The 13,657-nt window shown below is 55.2% G+C and overlaps 1 protein-coding gene across 1 annotated transcript in view; it reads left to right on the top strand.

Annotated features, from left to right (window-relative positions):
* Nucleotides 1–13,657, top strand: part of ZNF618 (zinc finger protein 618) — a gene marked incomplete at its 5' end in the record, with an annotated part of 182,300 nt that overhangs the window by 125,551 nt on the left and 43,092 nt on the right. The window contains 7 exon segments of the mRNA XM_079705913.1: nt 2,743–2,799; nt 2,802–2,825; nt 6,297–6,374; nt 7,018–7,056; nt 11,990–12,079; nt 12,985–13,020; nt 13,112–13,189. Coding sequence (XP_079562039.1) covers nt 2,743–2,799; nt 2,802–2,825; nt 6,297–6,374; nt 7,018–7,056; nt 11,990–12,079; nt 12,985–13,020; nt 13,112–13,189 — 402 coding nt within the window.

Below are 13,657 nucleotides of genomic sequence, written 5' to 3'. Positions count from 1 at the left end.
TTCGTTGTGGTGTGCGGGCTTCCCATTGCAGTGGCTTCTCTTGTTGCGGAGCACGGACTCTAGGCGCATGGGCTTCAGTAGTTGTGGCACGCAGGCTCAGTAGTTGTGGCTCACGGGCTCTAGAGTGCAGGCTCAGTAGTTGTGGCACACGGGCTTAGTTGCTCCGCGGCATGTGGGATCTTCCCGGACCAGGGCTCGAACCCGTGTCCCCTGCATTGGCAGGCGGATTCTTAACCACTGTGCCAGCAGGGAAGCCGTCCATTTTCTTAAGTGTAAGTGCTTAGAAGGCTTGATCACATAAATAAGGAGCCAGGGGTGGAGGCAGTCTTGTTTTATCAGTGTCACTCAATTCTTTGAACACCTTCCAGTTTGTATGCCAAAAATCACACAGGGGTCTATCATCAGATGTTATTTTCAGTGGTCTCTTCGCTGACAACTCCATTAGATTCTTCTTCAATTTTGTTGAAAGCAAAGAATTAGAAATCACCCAATTTACAGAAGAAATTATTCCCAGTCATCAGATCCACCCACTTTCTAAGTCCAACACAGCATCTCTTTGCCTGGAGCCTTGAGATGTTCATCCCCCTTGGACAGCACCATGGTGGGATTAGGGGTGGGTAAAAGAACCATTGTGTTTGTCGTGTGGAGAAGGGTGACGGTGAGGAGAACCAGCTGAGTGGGGCCTCCCTGCCCTCCATGTTCTCTGGCCCATTGGTTTTAGGAAGAAATGCATTGGGAATTGATTCTCTTAAAATTCCCTGTGCTCATACATCCCCAGGGGATTTGTACTCTACTTGGAAGACCGTGGTCCCGAGGACATTTGGTCTGAGTCCCAGCCCCAGAGAGCCTCAGGAAACCTACTTGTCCACGACTGACCTCTCCAGGCCCCCTGTCCCCCAGCAGGCCGTGCGTGGGCCAGCTCTGCTGCTTCTTAGGACCAAGGGGGCAGGGTGCTCCTGAGCATGTGATCTATGAATAGCGGCTCCCGAGACTCTCTGAGCTAAATACGGGAGTGCCTGTTGTAAGGAGCCATCTGTCTGTCCCCCCACCTTGTGTTTTTCTTCTCTCCTTCACCTGCTCTGGATTTCTGCCTTGTTGCATTTTGTGTATCCTGAAAGGTGGTGGAGCTGATCTGGAGCTCTCTGGGTGCCAGTGATTGAGTTCAGGCATGCTGCCCACATTCCTCTTCTACCTCTCTCTTCCCACTTCTCCCTCCAGTGGCTTCGGGAACTCCACCCACCTGCTCTCACCTGGCCTCACTTGGTCTGTCCAGTGCTCTTGGGAAGGGAGCTTAAGCCAGGCTCTCTGCCAGGTGGTTACAGAAAATGCTAGACAGATCCTCTTCATCAGTGCCTGTGGATTCTTGTTGTGTCACTAGTGACAACAGGATGGGGGAGAGGAAAAGGCTTGTGCCTGTGTGCTGACGTGTCCGGCCAGCCATCCCAGGCAGTCGCTCCCAAGGCTCTTGATAGGGCGCTCTGGGGGTCCTGTGGCAGTACCAGACCTGGTAGGGGGGTTCTGCTGCCTTGCAGTGTTAGGGGGAGCCCCATGACTGAAGGGGGTTCCTTGGCATCCAGAGGTAACCTGGCATGGTGGCAGTAGGATGGCTCTGGATCCCTGAAGGCCAGCTTTGAGCCCAATTCCTCACTAGCCACTATCTGAGTGGCCCCAGCCCTGGACCACCTGGCCCCTAGAACTTTCAAGTTCATGGTTGAAGTGGCCGTTGAGTTGTCTCAACCACATGAGGACTGGGAAGATGGAGGATGGAAATGAGACCTGGGTGCACTCGGTAACTGGTAGCCGTTAGCAGGCGCCCTCTCTTCTTGGCATCCTCCCGGGGGCTGACTGTGTGGTAGTCCCACACATGGGCCCGGGAGCAGGACAGATCTGGTGACCTCTGGCCCGATGTGTTCCCCCTCATCTGAAAAATGGGGATAATAATCACCTTCCTGTGTGGATTTGTGAAGATGAACTGAGCCGATGCGTGAGAAGCCCCCGAGTCCAGAGCCCGCTCCCACTAGCTGGCTGCGTGAAGTGGGCAAGTTGCTGCTTCCGCACCATGCAGTGGGGTGCAGTGGGGTGCAGTGGGGTCAGAGGCCAGCCTGTGCAGAGACGTTGGAGAGGCGCAAGGGAAATGAGTTGCAGCGCCGGCACTTAGTAGGCCGAGAGAGATGGAGACAAAGGACAGGAGGGTAGCTGGGGAAGGCGGTGGAGTGAAGAAGCGGGCGGGGCAGGGAGTCAGGCAGCGGGGAGGGGGACCTTCTGAGTGGAGAGTCTCCGTCCGTGAGGGCCCTCCAGCGCCCACTGCACCAACCTGGGGTACACGGTGGCCGTGGGCCAGGGGGACACAAGGCCACAGCACACGTGGGGTACATCCTCCCTAGAGGGTCATTTGCTGGAAGGATTACGGGGAGAAATGTTAGGTTATAACCACGTGATGGGTAACTTTATGTTACATCCATGTTGTGAATCAGGACAGAGGAAACACAAAACTGCAGGGGAATCTGGGCCTGTGGCTGCTGTTCTCCCATACCCCAGCTTCCCTTGGGGAAGTGTGGCTGCCCCTTAGCCAGCACAAGCTCTTTAATGAAAAAGTAGACAGCGTGATCTTGTCCAACCCTTTCGTGTGTGGAAGGGGAGACTGAGGCACTGAGAGGTCAGGAGACTGGCCAGCCCCAGACTCAGAGCCCTCCTCACTGGGCCCCGTCTTTAAGGGCTCTTTCTGATTTCTTACTAGTTCAGATGGAAAAGCGCTGGAAGGCAGCCCTCACGGTGAATCTGTGCGAAGGCCGTATTCAGGGCCCAAGCGTTGAGATATGCATCTCGTACATGATGGCTGAGAGGCAGGAGGACCCAATCGGGGCCAGCATGAGGGCGGGGGCGTGGCTGAGTGCAGCCGTCAGCTACAGACCCCTGAGTATACAGGGCCTGCTAGCCTCTGCAGGGACACAGGGAGCCACCTGTTCCACCCATCACTGCCACCGGTCAGCAAATCTGAGCCTGCCCGGGACCCTGGAAGACGTGCTGCTGGAGGGATGGTAGAGCACGTGGGAATCTGGAAGTCAGGAATGTCGGGACCATTTCCGCAGCACTTGCTGTGGGCTGCAGCTCTGAAACAAGCCAAGGGGAGAAAGGAGTTCCGTGGCCAAATTTGTTGGGAGACCTGGGGTTAACAGTCCGCTGGGTTCCTTTACTGCAGGACCTCTCCCAGCGGGCGCAGCTCCAGTGCATGGTGCCTCCCCAGATGGGCCGCGCCTCCCCCTTGCTTGATCACAGGCTCCTCTCCCTGGGACGCATTCAGGAAGTTGGGTCCCAGAGCACTTTGGGGAAAGCTGACAGTAACAGCAGCTCTCCTTTACCGAGTGCTTGCTTTGTACTAGGAGCTGTGCTTCGTGGCCACAGTATTACTGCTCATATTATTGCTCACCCCCCGTCCTCCCCAACCCCCGCCAATGAGGTGGGTAGCATTTTACTGTGTCCATTTTATAGAGAGGAAGCCTGAGGTGTGGGTGTTTCCATGACTTGTCCAGGGCCCCAGGCTTGTGTGTGGTGAGCCAGGATTTGAACCCAGGCTTGCTGACACCGCTGCACTGTGGGGCTGCCACTCTGTTGCACTCTCCCCACGTACCAGCCTCCCTGCCCATCCAGCCCCTTCTGCAGACAAGAGCACCTGCAGCCTGGGGTCTTAGGGTGAGTGGGGGACCGGCAGGGCCTTGAACTCAGGTGTCCCTCCTGCCAACACACACTGCTCTGTCCTGAGACTCCGTGCCAAGCAAGGGGTCTGCTCTGCCCTGGGGCCAGGAGAGGGCCCAAAGCTGGCGAACTGTGCCCCTGTGATTCTCTGAATGAGTTGAGGCCTGTGAGCAAAGGCTGCATGTACCCTTGGCTGTCTGTGGATTGAGGGAGAAGCCAGTGGGACTGGCCTGCTTATAAACAGTGTCAACCGGGTGGGTGAGTCGGGGACATCGCAGCCTGCAGGCTCTGTCCATCAGCCTACACTTACTGTATGGTTTGAGGAAAGACCTTGGGTACGGAGGGCAGTTGGAGAAACTGAGGCTCAGGTCTAGTGGCAGAGAGGAATAGAGCTGGGGCTTCGAGACCTCATCCAGAAGTGCGTCAAGTCTAAACAAGTCTTCCCCATCACAGGCTGTGGCCTTGGTCCTTTGGGGAGAGACTCCCCCTTCCCTGGGCTGCCTGCCCCTCCACCTCCCCCCGTCTTTCCCTTCTCCTGCTCAAGGCCCCTGACTGCAGCCCCTTGCTATAGCCGTGTCAGGGTCCCGCACTGTGCCCACCAGGTCCTGCACTTGGCCGTCGTAGCACAGCCACTCTGCACGTCCTCTTGCCTGGTGGCCTGTCTGCTTCCCATCAGACGGAGGGCAGCGATCGCGTCTTGCTTACGGTTGGGGCCTCGGTGCCGGGCATGGGAAGACGCTCAATAAATTCCTGATCGGTTGAAGGAGAATTAGCAGAAACCATTGAAGTGTGTGTTGGAGGCATAGGGAGGGAGTCCAGGTCTTTATTACTCAGTGACAGATGAGTAGAACAGCAGGACGCCGTGAATTTACTGAGCCCCCGCTGTGTGCCAGTCACGGGACTAAAGACAGGGAAATATACACTCTGATCTTTGCCCTCCGTGTGTTTATATTTTTCCCAGTAAGACAAGGGTAACACGTATAAAACCACTGAATAACAGGCTGCTAAATTCCATGCTGGTTTGGATGACAGCGTTCCCTTGAGTGACCCACAGTAGCAAAGTGGCACTGCCACCTGGGGGCCCACTGACTCACAGGTTGTAGCTCATTCATCCTGATCTTGGTCATGAGATGCAGGTATCATAGTCCTGTTTTACGGGTGAGGAAGCTGAGGCTCGGACCGGAAAAGGAATGTTCCTGCGATCAAACAGCTAGCGGGTGGCAGAGCTGAGCTCACGGTCAGGCTCCGAGCCCAGTGCTCTTCTGACTTAACCTGATACTTGGAATTCACACCCAGTAGCCGGGCCTCTGGCCCGAGGTCGGAGACCGCAGGCAGTGGGAGTTGATGATGCTCCCACTCACCGACTGTCCGCGCTCGTGGTAGGAATACTACTCATGCTTCATTCAGTCTTCACATAGATGCTCTTATGTTATCCACAATTTTCCGATAAGGAGACTGAGGCCCGGCCAGTAAATGGTTTAGCTGAGACTCCATCCCAGGGTTGTCTGACTTCAAACCAGTGGTTCCCACGCCTGGTTGCTGGGCATCAGAATCCTCTGTGGACGTTTTGGGAAAAGGCAGATTCCTAGACCCCTGGCCCTAGCCATTCTGGTACTGTTAGCCTGGAGTGGGGTCAGGGACTCTGTGTGTGTGCAAGCTCCCAGGTCGTTCTGTTAGGGATGGGGCCTGGGCCCAGGTGGTGGCAGGCCTGTGTGAGGGATGGGCAGGGCCTCTAACTCCTGGGGCCCCTGCCAGGCTGGGTCTGATGGGCTCTGCTTACCTCCCTGCCATGGGCGGGCCCTGCCTTTGACTTATCTGAAATGCCTGCTGGGAACTCAGCCATTTCAGTCTACCTGCCCCTGGGAGAAGGGCCTGGCAGAGGGCTGGAGTCAGACATTCATACCATGTTGATCTCTGCACATCTGAGGGATCAAGACGGCACCTCAACAGACAAGAGAGGCCCTCTCCTTGTCAGACACATCTGTAGTAGAGCTGGGCACTTCCTGATGGGGCGTGGGGCGAACTCTGTGAGGTAGGTACTTTTAGCCCCATTTTGCAGATGAGCAGACTGAGCCTTAGTGTGTTTAAGGAAATTACGAAGGTCATGCTGCTGGTAAGTGGCAGAAACCAGATATATGGTTTAAAGCCTGTCCTCTTAACCTCTGTCCATGCTGGCAGGGAGAACAGTAGCTAGAAATTATTCTGTTGCATCTAAGTGATGATTTCCTTACATGGATGCAATTTATTCCTTATCCTGAAATTCTTTTACATTCACCTCTTTTTTCCTTTCAAGGAATAACTGTGAGTTACCTAAGAAGTTACCCTCTCTCTCTTAGATTTGGAAGCTGAGGCCCAGAGGCGGGAAGTGACTCTCCCAAGGTCACTCAGAAAATAGAGACAAAAACCTGAAATAGACCCCAGCCTCCTGGCCTCCAGCTCAGTGCTGGCTTTGCTGGTCCTTGCTGCCTCTTTGCTCGTGGGAGACACGACAGCCCATTGGCACAGAGTTAGCATTACCTGGAGGCATCACCAGGGATCCTGGGGCCTCGTGGTTGCACACATTGGATGCTGGCTGACCAGTCCTTTCCTTTCCTGTTTTCTAGGGTCCTACGAGTGTGGAATCTGTGGCAAGAAGTACAAATATTACAACTGTTTCCAGACCCACGTACGGGCACACCGAGGTGAGTGGCATGTCCCTGGGGCAGAGCTGAGGGGCCGCACCTCCCCATCCTCTGCCTGTTTTTCCACCTGGGCCCCTCCAGGGTGACCCCAGAGGCCCTCAGAGCTCTTTCTGCAGTAGGAGTGGGCCCCGAAGAGGAGAGGAGAGGCCTCCTTAACTTGGGAGAACACCCAGGGATGGGGGTGGGGTGGGGTGCAGCAGGATATGCCACCAGTGCCCCCTGTCTGCCCCGCACAGGCCCACTTCATCCCAAGGTGCTTCCGTGCTGTTCATTGTCAGCGGTCCTTGCAGGGAAGGTGCTCGTGTGTCATCTCATGTGCTGCTCATGACAGCCCAGGGAGTGGGGCGGGGCGCTGTCTCCATTCTGAAGATGAGGATGCTGAAGCTACGGGGACAGGAGGGGATGGTGCCTGCCCCTCCCTGAGTCTGACCCTGGCAGGCAGGGAGGAGGGGCACCGGCTCAGGGCCCGACAGACAGCAGAGAACACGGGGAAGGCTTTGTGCCTGCATCTTGAGTGGGAAGAGCGTCCCTGGGCACGCGGTAGCGGCTTCTCCTGGCCTCCGCCTGCCCGGCTTCTCTCTCCTTTGGTGCTGGCCGTTCCATTGGTCCACTCTGCTCACCTCCTTCTCTCTCTCTCACACAGACACAGAAGCCACCTCAGGGGAGGGAGCCTCCCAAGGCAGTGAGTATTTTTCCCTCCTCTCGGACTGTGTGGGCTGAGAGGGCCAGGGGTGGGAGGAGGAGGGAGAGCCAGGGCCGGGGGTGATGCTCTCAACCCATCCCCCCAACCCCAGGCGGCTTCTGGGAGGCCTGTTGCTGTGATGCAGGCTTTGGCTTTGGACACAGCACCTCAGAGCAGCCTTTCCCAAAGTGTGCTCCGTGGCATAGGCATGCTGGGGGAAGTTAACAGGCATTCTGTCAGTAAAGGGTTCTCTGGCCAGATAACCTGGGGAAACCTTGAGTTCTGCTAAGTTGAACATGTTTCTTGGCCGTAGACTTTTCAGGGCCCTTCACTGGCAAAATATGCACATGTATCCCCAAGAGGGGTCCAGGGTATAAATATACACCATTTCCTCTGTTCTTTTGACTCCCACTCATGGGTCGGGGGCTCCGTAGCTGATGTTTGGGAAATGCTACTTCAGAGAGTCATCCACCCATGGGCACGAACCCTGGGGTGCATTCGGTATCCCACCACTTGGCACGTACAGGGCCTCGGCATCTGGGGATACTGTTCTGCTTGGCTACTTGCGGGCCCTGCTTGCCTTCCCTGTAGATCTAAACCCACAGGGCTGGTAGGCAGCCAGCACAACAAACCTGAGCTCCGGAACCCAGCAGTTCCCCTCCCAGGTGCATGTGTGCGCACAGCCACCCAAAGATGTGAATTAGGGTGTTCTTAGCACTGTTCGTAACAGCTTCAAACTGGAAGCCACTCAAGTGCCCAGCGCTAGTTGAATAGATAAGTGAGTCATGGTGTGTCCCACAAAGGACTACAGCACAGCAGCGAGAGGGAAAGGCTGACAGCTATACACAGCAACGTGGGTTACCCACAAACAGAACGTTAGCAAAAGGAGCCCAGCACAAAGAGTGCTTCCCCTAAGATCTGTGTATAGAAAGTACAAGAACAGGGGAAACTAATTGACGCTGGAAGAAGTCAGAGTCGTCGTTACCCTTGGGAAGCGGTTTCTCGGTTCTGTGATTTGAGTTGGGCACTGGTTACAGGTGTTTTCGGTTTTCAAAAATGTAACGAGCTGAACATTTAGGATTTGTACATTTTTCTCCATCAGTAGTCAGCATATTTTTTGATAGGGGACCAGATAGAAAATATTTTAGACTCTGCAGGCTAGGTTATCTCCATCACAGCTTCTCAGCTCTGCCATGGAGCACGAACACAGCCAGAGACGGTATGGAAATGGATTCCTTATCAAAACAGACAGTGGGCAGGCCATAGTTTGGCCACCCCTGTTCCGCATGTTTGGTATACCACCATGAAAAGTTTTTTAAAATAATAAATAAACATGAACCACCCCCTGCCACCCCCCTTAAAAATGCAAAACCGAGTAGTTTGAGGAGGCAGGGCCTTAGTTGCAATTGGGTCCTAACAGTATTTCTTCTAAGGCACTTTCGCATCCACTCTCTCTTTGGATTCTTACACCACGTGAAAGGCCTGCAGGGCTGAGGCTACCCCTCCGTTTCCTGGAGAATCTGAGCCTCAGGTTGGCCAGGCACCTGCCCGAGGGTCCTCGGCAGGAGGAATTCAGGGTCCTATGCCTCCTCCCCAAGCCCCACCCTGCCCCTGCCTGGCCCCGGGCTCCTTCTCCCTCAATAGCTCTCTTCTCTTCCGGCTCCTATCGCCTGCTGTGGTCAGCCGCACAGTTAAGGAACTTCCCTATTTATCTTTCCTTCTTTGGCTATTCTGGGCCCCTGGCCTCTCCAGCAGCCCCTCAATGATCCGTTATGCTCCGTCTGGCTTCCGCTGTTCCCGGACTTTCACTGGTCGTGGAGGACTTCGTGCCTGGGGGTATTTTTAGTCCTTCCTCTCTGCGGACTTGACTCCCCATGGCCAGTGTGCTCTGCTTGACTCTCCCTCCTGCCCCCACGCCCTGCCCTGGGCCAGCAGTGCCTGCTCAGAAAGCCTGGCATTCTCACACCCCAGCCTCGCGACAAGACCTGGCCGTGGAGTCCTGTAGAGAATATCAAGTCCAGCCTTGACCTTTTTGCAGATGAGGATACTGAGTTCCAGAGAGAAGTCATGCAGCTTGTTAGGGGTGGAGGTGGGCCTAGAAAGCAAGTCTCACACCTTCTAGTCCAGGAATCTTTCATTTATTTGTTAGAAAAATAGTACAGTCATACATAGAGGCGTATACCCAGTTACCCATCTCTCAACTACGCACATAAAAGATTAACTCCGCATCGAGCTCTCTTGCCTTTTTTTAACAATAATATTAGGTGACATTTACCAAGTATTTATTGTATGTTAGGTGTTGTGCTCATTTATTCTTTATCACAATTCTGGGAGATGAAGGAACATATCAGTCCTGTTTTACAGTTGAGAAAATCGAGGTGCAGAGAGTTTAGGGCATGTGCCCGACATTAATGGCACCTGTAGGTGGTGGAGTTGAGTTTGAACTTGGGCAGCCTGACTCCAGAGCCTGCCTCCCCAGAGATTCCTGGAGTCCCTGAGCTCTCTTGAGGCTCTGAAGATGTGGTTTCACTGACCAAAAAATCATTTTGCCTTTCTTCCTTTGGGGATAACTGCCTTGTCCTAATTCGCTCCTGCCTTAGGGGGGCCCGGGCATGTGGCCCTGTCCACACTGAGGAGACATAGATCAGGGTGTGGCGTGGGAGTCGACAGAGCAGGGTGGGGCACTTCTCAGTGGCAGAAAGCTGGGCGTTCACCTTTTATTGGAGGTGGCAGATGTACGTGGCCCAGCTGGTAGGAGAGGCAGCATGAGCAGAGATGAGACACATGGGACGGGCAACTGCGGGGCGACCAGCGCTGACCAGTATGGGAGAGGACTCACGGGGCAGGACCCCATCTGGAACCAGCAGACCCCAGTTGGGCTTGACTTCTCCACCTCTGTTCCCCGGGTGTCCAGCTCTGAGAAGGATTACGGTCCAGATGGGACATGATGGGGTAGGTTGTTGCCTGTGTTGGGTTGCTGGCCATGGGGAAGGATCGAAGCCTGTGCCAGGCTGGGAATCCTGGAACTGCCAGCCTGGGAGAGACCCCGGGAATCAGCTCATCTACCACCACCACCCCTCCCCAAACTAGGGGGGGAATGGGGATGCTGAATCCTGAGGTGGGGTTGTCACTTGCTGGCAGTCTGGGTGAGGCAGGCTGGGACCAGGACTCTCCTCCCCACGTCCCATCACCTCTACCCCGCCATTCCGTGGTGGGTCAGGGCAGGGGCATGGAGATGGGAGGGCCTGGTAGGATGGCGGATGCCTGAACCCTGCCTGGTCCCCACACCCTCAGAATGTCTGTGTGTACCTCGCCCGGAGACCAGGTCGTCTCTGTGGCCCTGCATAGGCCAGGCACGTCCAGAGACTGTAGGTGCCATGGAAGAGGTGGAGGCAGAGGCGGGGAGCTGGCTAATGCCATCTGTGTCCCTGAGTTCGGCTAAGCAGGGGCCAGAAACCCTCCCACAGAATCGCCTGGCACTGCAACCTTGGGATGGGGCAGTCACATCAGATCCTGTGTTTGGGTGCTGAGGAGCAAAAGATGGGCCAAGAGGCTGGTACCCCAGCCCAGGAATGGAGAGTGATTCATCTGGACAGAGAAGGACCATGTGCCCTGACTCAGCTGTGGCTTAGAGTTAAGTGAGTAGCTGGATCCTGGCTATTCCCTGCCCCACTCTACAGCCTTGAGCAAGCCACCCAGCCTCCCTGTGCTGGCATCCTCGGGAAGCTGGGGTGGACGGGCTATCCCTAGATCAGCCCAGGGAGCACACACACAAGGTCTTTGCTAGTCCAAACGTTGGAGGGGCTGCCGATGTGGCAAAGGCACTGTCCTGTACGAGTCCAGCCTCAGACTTCGGAGAGGCCTAGGGGATCATCCAAACACAGGCCCTGTCATTGTTTATTGCTGTGTCACACACTTCCCCGAAACTTAACTGACTTGTAAAGCGACAGGCATTGATCACGTTACTGTTCCTGTGGTCAGAATCTGAGTGTGGCTTCACCTGGTCCTCTGGCTCTGGGTCTCTCACGAGGCTGCAGTCAAGGCCAGGGCTGTGGTCTTATCTCACAGCTCAGCTGGGGAAGGGACTGCCTCTGTACGTACTCCCATGTTTGTTAGCAGGATCCATCCTTCCCAAGCTGTTGGGCTGAGGGCCTCAGTTCCCCACTGGCTGTTCACCAGAGGCTGCCAAGTGGGTCTCTATGTGAGGCAGCCTGCAACAGGGCAGCTAGCAAGAGCGAGATGGTATGAGCAAGGCCAAAGTCATAGTCTTCTTCTGACGTCACTTAACTCTAAGCCATGGCTGAGTCAGGGCACATGGTCCTTCTCTGTCTGGCTGAATCACTCTCCACTCCTGGGCTGGGGTACCAGCCTCCTGGCCCTCTTTTGCTTCTCACCTTATTGCATTGTCTCTGTTAGAAGCAAGTCAGCGGGTCCAGCCGAGACATTGCACAGGACGGAAACGCCAGTAGCCAGGGTCATTCAGAACCATCCATGATGGGCCTCACCCTGGCCCCCCTTGCTGTGGGGCTTGCAGCAGGTCCCTTCTGCTCCTCAGTAGACTCAAGTGTTAAATGGGTTATTACCTCCTCCCTCGATTGCAAGGCCGAATGGAGGGAATGCTGGGGAAGCTCCTGGCCTGGCCCCTAACAGTACAGCCAACACCCAGGAAGCTGTAGCTGCAGTGATTGTTATTCTCACATGATGAAGGAAGTCATGAACCGGGCCCTTAGGGGCTCAGCTCGCATGGGGTAGGATTGGGAGTGCCTTTGAAAATCACTTCAAGGCTCCCTGGTCTCCTTGTGTAGAGGACTCCTCACACCCCAGGAACTATTCTCCATGGAGTTACCAGTTGGGCCCAGTCTGGCCCACACCACCTCCCCCAGCCCCAAGTGACTGAAGCCCTGGTAACCACGTGTCTTTCCATCCCCCACAGACAACTTCAGGTACACGTGTGACATCTGCGGGAAGAAGTACAAATACTACAGCTGTTTCCAGGAGCACCGAGACCTGCACGCAGTGGATGGTGAGTCAGGCCCCTCACTCCTCAGGAGCAGAGTCCCATAAAGAGACCCCCCTCCAGGGCTGCTTATGGGGCCCAGGGCCCACCCACATCTTCCCCTCCCTCTTCCTACCCAGGGAAGGTCGGGCAGCAGGCAGACCACGAGTGGAGTGACGCACCTCCGAGGATTCTGGGCTAGAGAAAGTCCCCATCATATTCCATATGTATTTCTGATGAGGGAAGCCCAAGTGAAATTGCCGTTTTTGTAGGTCAGAATCAGTCGAATATCAGCAATTTCATACCGATTTATTTTATGATTTCATGTTGAGTATTCACACGCTCTGGTGAAATTAAACCAATTTTTTTAAATCAATGATGATATTTTAGCATCTTAGATTATAGAGTTAGAAATTAGAACGATAAATTTAGGTAATTTATTTTTGGAATCTTAAGAATCCTAGAAATAGGGTCTTTGACTGGAAAAGACTCTGGAGGGTTCCCTCTCCAGCCCCACACCCCAAGCCCGTGTCAGGCTGTGACAGCCAGGCCTCACCACCTGTTGCCTCTGGTCCCTCCTTCCTCTCACCTCCTTTTTCTTTACCACCCCACCCCATCTCTTCCTTTTTTTCTCCTGCTCTGGTCCCTTGAGCGTCTGGCGGTGATCCAGAAACAGGCCAGCCAGAAAGCGTCTTCCTGCCCGGGGGTGGGCCCTCGCCTGTGGGGAGGATGAGGAATGGAAGGATGTGCCTTCCTGTGGCCCTTGGTTTCCTGGGCAGCCACAGTGGCTGAGGCAGCTGTCCTGGGCCCCAAAGGCAAGCTTGCTGGGGCAGAGGCTGGGAGCATTGGGCAGAGGCAGCTATGGGCAGGGACTAACAGGGCTCCTGTTTGCTTCTTTCCTTCTGCGGCTGCCGCCTCCCGCCCGGGCGCAGTGTTTAGTGTGGAAGGGGCCCCTGAGAATCGGGCAGGTAAGTCCTTGGTGGCTGCCCACCTCCTTGTCCCAACCTGGGCTCTGAGACCTGGTTACCAGGGCACTAAGGGCCATGTGTTCTCCCACAGACCCCTTCGACCAAGGTGTCGTGGCCACTGACGAGGTGAAGGAGGAGCCCCCGGAACCATTCCAGAAAATCGGGCCAAGTATGCAGGCCTCTCTCTGGGGCCGGGGCTGGGTGGGGAGACAGGTGGGGGTGGCTGAGGGCGGCAGGGCGAGTCCCACCACTGGAAGGGGGCAACGTTGCTAATCCTGCAGCAACAGCGCTGGCCGGCGAGGCACTGGCCTCCTTGTACCTCACTTTGCCCACCTGTCAAATGGGTCAGTCACTCTTAGGACTTGCTTTTGAGAAGCAGCAGGACAGCACAGGGTCCAGGTCAGGGCAGTGAAGGTAGCACAGGCTTGGTGCCCAGTGTTAGCCGTCCTGAGCCTTGGCTCCTCACCTGTGGAGTAAGGGTGACACTTCCCCGCAGGTTTGTTGGGGGATTAAATGAGATCATGGATATAAATCACCTATTAATTAGCACAGTGCCTGGTACATAGTAGGTGCTCGGAAAATACTGTCGTTATGTTGTCAGAAGGGGTTTATCAGCAAATGAAGCTCCCCAGGGGAG

Source organism: Hyperoodon ampullatus (assembly GCF_949752795.1).
Source record: "Hyperoodon ampullatus genome assembly, chromosome: 6".
NCBI lineage: Eukaryota > Metazoa > Chordata > Mammalia > Artiodactyla > Ziphiidae > Hyperoodon > Hyperoodon ampullatus.
This window is presented reverse-complemented; position numbering and strand designations above follow the sequence as displayed.